We start from the raw sequence: 6,000 nt of genomic DNA on the forward strand, positions 1-6,000 counted from the left end.
CAAGACTTCAATTAACAGTAATCTCTCTCTGGAAGTTTCCAGGGTTCAGACCTTGTGCAGTGTCATTCTTTGAAGTTCTGCCGTTGAGTTGTTCTGGTGTTTGATTCTTATACAGGTTTTTGTCCTTTGGTCTCTGAGGTTATATATTGATAATTTCTTCGGAGTCTTTCATATAAGTTACTGCAAGACTGCAGCTGACCATAACAATGTGGAAACAGGTCATTTGGCCCAACACTTCCACACCGACCCTCTGAAGAGTATCCCATCCTGACCCATTTGCCTACCCTATTACTCTACCCTTCACCCAACTAATGCACCGAGCTTACACATCCTTCAATGCGATGGGCGATTTAGCACTGCCAATTCACTTAAACTTGCACATCTTTGGACTGTGGGAGGAAACCAGAGCACCCAGAGGAAACCCACGCAGATGCTGGGAGAAGTTGCAAACTCCACTCAGACAGACAATTGCCCAAGGATCGAACCAGAGTCCCTGGCGCTGTGAGGCAGCAGTGCTAACCACTTAGCCACCGTGCTGCCCTAATCAAAAGTAATTTCTTTGTTTCTTCTTATATTTTGCATTGATTGTTCAAAGACACTACTTTCCTGTGATTAATTCTTTAAATTCTTCTTCAGGGCAATTGGTTGTCCTTGTGGCTATAAGACATCAAGTTTATGTAAACTTGCTAAGACATGGCTAATTCCTTTAGTCTCTGTGTAATAGCCTGTCTTTGGAATAAACTATTAAGGAACAGAATTATTACTGTGTTTAACAGTTTGTTGGTTTATTCGGTGCACGAACAGTAATTGAAGTTCTGAAGTCTATAATGTCACATTTCTAATCGGTCATAAGATAGATTTTCATACTACTTTTATTCAGGCTTATGATGTCGTGGAGACTTTGCTGAACTCTTTAATTGGTGATGCATTATCTGCAATGAGTTCTCTTGACATGAAACAAGAAAACACCCAAGTATTGGTAAAACTTCGACAAGAATTGAAAAAACACTGGAGGTTGCTTTAAACCAGAGGTATGCAAATAAATTCAAACATTAAAGCAGACATTAAAAATTAAATAGTGCAATGCATTGCATGATTAATATGTTGTACCCTGATAAATGCCATACAGCAAACTTCTAATCTCAAGCTCGCTGTCCAGTGGGATAATGGAGAGCAGTGTCAAAAACAGGCATTGATATTTTTCATCAACCTGTTCAGACATTGTATCAAATATATCTGGAGCAGGTGGGACTTGGATGTGGGCCTTCTGATACACAGGACTCCCTTTCAAAAGCAAACATATCCTTAGAAAGGGAGAGAAAAATGGAATACAATTATGCTGGTCAATTAAGGAAAAACTGACATGAAACAAGAAAATTGGGCTTGTTTAAACCTACCTTCTGAACAGACCTGAAATTATCAGCTCTAATTAAAGGCGAAGCTCCCAAGAAATGTGTAATTTTAAAACCTCAAATATAATGATCGAAAAGAGAATGCAATTCTGCCCATGATTTTCAATGCTGACCAATTGAACTCCAAAGGTGGTCTCTGCTTGACAATGTGGTTCAGTTACATACTTCATTATGTCTATACTTGCTCTGCCAACTATTAGCGTCCTAAATTACTATTTATCCAACTTTTTTTTGAGTATATTAATCAGCATTAGAATTGGAGTCATAGTGATATACAGCATGGAAACAGACCCTTTGGTCCAACTAAAGCATACTGACCTGATATCCTAAATAAATCTAGTCCCATTTGCCAGCATTTGGCCCATATCACTCTAAGCCCTTCCTATTCATATACCCATTCAGGTGCCTTTTAAATGTTGTAATTGTACCAGCCTCCACCACTTCCTCTGGTAGCTTACTCCATGTATACACCACCCTCTGTGTGGAAAAAGTTGCACCTTAGGTTCCTTTTAAAGCTTTCCCCTCTCACCTTAAACCTATGCCCTCTAGATTTGGCTCCCCCCACACCTAATGATTTTATAAACCTCTATAAGGTTACCCCTTATCCTCAGATGCTCCAGGGAAAATAGCCCCAGTCTATTCAGCTTTCCCGATAGCTCAAATCCACCAACCCTGGCAACATCCTTAAATCTTTTCTGAACCCTTTCAAATTTCATGGCATCCTTCCTACAGCAGGTAGACCAAAATTGCACACAGTTGTTTTTAAATATAGTTTACTCAATTATCTACTGATACTATTAATTTCTAATCTTGCTTCTGGTCCTTAAATTTGAATCCATGTTGTTAGTTTTGAATTTGCAGCAAAACTTGTATGATCCGTTTGGCCTCATATTTTCTATAACTAGCATTTTTAGGCCCCAGGCCTTTTCTCCCCCTTCAGTCTACCCCTGGTAACAATAAGTGTTGTTGCTCACAAAATGGCTCAACACGTTCCTGTAGCGATTCCAAGAGCCATATAAGCTAATCTGTATTCCTTTTGCTTCTTTCAGAAAAGAGATGCAAATGTATTTTTTTTTATTCAAAGAACTTCAGAAAATTTTGTTTACCATGCCTGCTATGGAATGACCATGCTACCTCTGTATTTTGAATGGAAATTAGTTGGAATTGCTGATATCACTTTAAAATCCCCAATTTCCTTTAGTAATCATTAGCTACTAATGGATCATCTGAATGTCGATCCTTCATTTTTTTTTTCTGTAAGTGACCATAGCTAGTACCTGTTAAGTATTTCCAAAGTTGGATACTCAGTTCTTAACACTGAGTTATTGATTCTGATGCACTACAAGGTTACGTAAATTAGTCATTTCAAAAGGCAAGGAAATTCAGAAATCCTTTGCCCCTCCTAGCAACTTTGAAGAAAGGTTTGTAGCAGATTACTCAGTCCATCCTTTCTAGCAAGGAAGGTACATGATAACAAATGCTGCAAAAGCAGTACAAAAAGAAAAATAATTACACATAGCAATTCCTATTTGTCCTTTGTTACAAACAGGGAAGTGAGAGAACTAAAACATTAATTCCCTTCCTTGACTGTTTGTAAATAATGTGTTTTCAAAAAGGATAATGTCTATTTCTTTGCCATTGACACTTATCAATGAACTAGGTGAAAGTGAGGACTGCTGATGCTGGAGGTCAGATTCGATTATGTGGTGTTGGAAAAGCACAGCACGTCAGGCAGCATCTGAGGAGCAGGAAAATCGAAGTATCAGGCAAAAGGCATCCTGATGAAGGGCTTTTATCCAAAATGTTGATTTTCCTGCTCTTCGAATGTTGTCTGACTTGCTGTGCTTTTCCAGCACCACACTCTTGACTTGCTTATAAGTGAACAGCAGGCCTTCATGAGTTTAAATGAAGAGGAGTATTTATTCTCTTATTCATCCAAAGGAGTGGCTAACACATCATGTGCTCAGGAAACATCCACATAGAGAATATTGTTGTAAAGTTTGTAATATTAGCTCTAACATAAAGCTAAACATAGTTACACCTAATACTGTGATTCTGTAACAAAGCTAGCAATTTCAGGCACAGCATTCCTCTTACCTGACTTTAACCCTAGCCAACTGATGAAGGAGCAGTGCTCCAAAAGCTTGTATTTCCAAATAAGCCTGTTAGACTAACTCCTGGAGTTGTGTAATTTTTAGCTTTGTCCACTCCAGTCCAACACTGGCTTCTCCACATCCTGACTTTGAAAGGTCAAACAAACATTGTCTAGCATCTGCCATTTACTGCTACTTCTGTTTGTATGTTGCAAGATGGTTTAAAACAGAAATTTGATAACAGGATGAACTTTATTGTCAATACTTTACTTTAAATACTTTTAATATAGCACCTATTCAAATCCCATCAATAGGAAAGAAATTAAAGCACTTTCATAGCTCTGTCAAGTTCTTAAAAGAAGCTTTCTTGGATTCTTTAGACAGCCTGTCAGAGTGCAAAGCGGCGTTTTTTTAAAATTCTATCGAGGTCATAATGACCCTATTTCACAATTGTTTCAGCTCCCCCCCCCGGTTATGTTACTTGTGTCTTGGTATGTTACGAGATTATCTTGTTTATACCTTTTTTGTTCTAATCTTTCTGCTGATGGAGGAGAAGGTTCTCCAAGGGTGTTTAGCGAAATCAGTCTCTGCATCCAAGGCTGACTGTCTATAGAAATCTAATTTAAGTTTCCAGTGTCTAAAACATTAAAACTACTATTATTGTGCAAATGTATTTACTCCAATATGTAATTATAATTATTTAAGAGGCCTCAACAAAGGCGAGTCAAGCTTTCCCTTTTTATTTCGTAGAGAGTAAAAACTGGAAATTTCAAATCAGATGGTTTTCATCTGAGCTGCCTTATCTGAGTGTTACAGTAAACAGGAGAAAGTGAGGTCTGCAGAGTGGAGCCCCCACCTTGTCTCAGTCAAATCCATCGAATTCAGCACCACCTTCCTGACCTGCAATCTTCTTCCTGACCTCTCCGCCCCCAACCCAGTCTGACCTATCACCCTCACCTTGATCTCTTTCCACCAATCACATTTCCGACGCCCCTCCCCCAAGTCCCTCCTCCCTACCTTTTATCTTAGCCTGCTGGACAAACTTTCCTCATTCCTGAAGAAGGGCTTATGCTCGAACGTCGATTCTCCTGTTCCCTGGATGCTGCCTGACCTGCTGCGCTTTTCCAGCAACACATTTTCAGCTGTTACAGTAAACATTTCTAGCCCCATCTTACTAAGACTCAGGCATTTTGTTGTCTGTCTGTGAAGGCCAGGAATTGAGCTATATAAAATGCTGCATCTGCTGCAATTTTCCTTGAACATCTTGGATCAGTTTTTAAAAACAAATCACAAGCAGCCATTTTGTCACATTTAGCCATGGACAGCTACAACATCAGATGAATCTATGATCAGTAATTCTATTGTCCATCCAGAATGATTTGAAATTTGACACCAGTGCTATACAACTTGGAATGGATGGTGGCCATGCACACACCTTCATGATTAATTCATTTATGCGGTTATCTTTTGGTAAGTGTCAAGCTCTGAGATCGTGGGTCTTGGAATCCATAGATAAGTAAGTCACAAAACATAGGAGGTGTGAATTGCCCAATTTCTTTATAGATATATTCTTTCGAGGGAGACACTTTAACCCTGATCTTTCAGTTGTCCCTGGAGAGTTGAAATGGTTCAGTGTAGATGCAGAAATTGCAAAAGTCACCTTACCAACAGCAGCTAAATTAGAGATATTTAATATCCACTTTTATAAGCAAAGTCCATTCCAGAAACTCTATATTGAATATAGTCCATCATTAAAATTATGGATATGATATGCTTTACTGAGCACGATACTGAGTTCTTTCCTCCTGAACAACTGATGATTGTGTTTTGTTGGTCAACAGGAGCCCTGTGGGACTCTTATCCATTGGCATTCTTCATATCTAACCTGAGCAGTGAAAGTAAATTCACTATTCAACTGGAGCAATATTGCATCTGCTTCAATCAAAGCATTCCAGACATGATCGTCCAAGCCGCTTTAAATAGGCCAAAGAGAGAACCTGAACCATTCCTGACATGCTATGTTTACAATTTTCATTTTTGTAATGTACTGTATTATGCATTGATCCATTGCAAAAGTACAACTTCATATTTTATTCTTATGAACTCATATTGGTTTGTGGCTTCAATTGTGCTTTTCTCAACTGATGCAAGGTTGAGACTTTGCATACAACATTCATATGTAATAAATGTAATTTTTCCTCTTTCCAAAATGTATTAAATTAGGCACTTGAGTTTGTTTTTTGAAGTTGGAAATTGGAATAACTTGAATTCATACTTTGGAAGCATTATTGGCAATGCATATATAAGCAGTTGTGTTATTACCTTTGAATTTAAATAGTCATAGATTCTGACAACACATAAAAAGACCCTTTGGTCCAACTTGTCGACACCGACCAGATATACCAACCAAATCTAGTCCCACTTGCCAGCACCCGGCCCATACCCTCCAAACCCTTCCTATTCAAATACCCATCCAAATGCCTTTCAAATGTTGC

At 38.6% G+C, this 6,000-nt stretch overlaps 1 protein-coding gene across 3 annotated transcripts in view; it reads left to right on the forward strand.

The window, feature by feature from the left end:
* The window catches only part of hdac10 (histone deacetylase 10), a 40,955-nt gene extending 35,236 nt beyond the window's left edge, over window positions 1–5,719 (forward strand). For 2 of the 3 annotated variants that reach the window (XM_043713749.1, XM_043713748.1), the window contains one exon: window positions 116–420. In XM_043713749.1, coding sequence (XP_043569684.1) covers window positions 116–271 — 156 coding nt within the window. In that variant the 3' untranslated portion in view covers window positions 272–420. Of the gene's footprint in view, window positions 1–115; window positions 421–880; window positions 1,032–5,346 lie in introns of those variants that run through there. The other variant, XM_043713747.1, reaches the window with a different exon arrangement.
* Window positions 5,720–6,000: the final 281 nt, after the last annotated feature.

This window comes from Chiloscyllium plagiosum, chromosome 23, assembly GCF_004010195.1.
Source record: "Chiloscyllium plagiosum isolate BGI_BamShark_2017 chromosome 23, ASM401019v2, whole genome shotgun sequence".
Classification (NCBI taxonomy): domain Eukaryota; kingdom Metazoa; phylum Chordata; class Chondrichthyes; order Orectolobiformes; family Hemiscylliidae; genus Chiloscyllium; species Chiloscyllium plagiosum.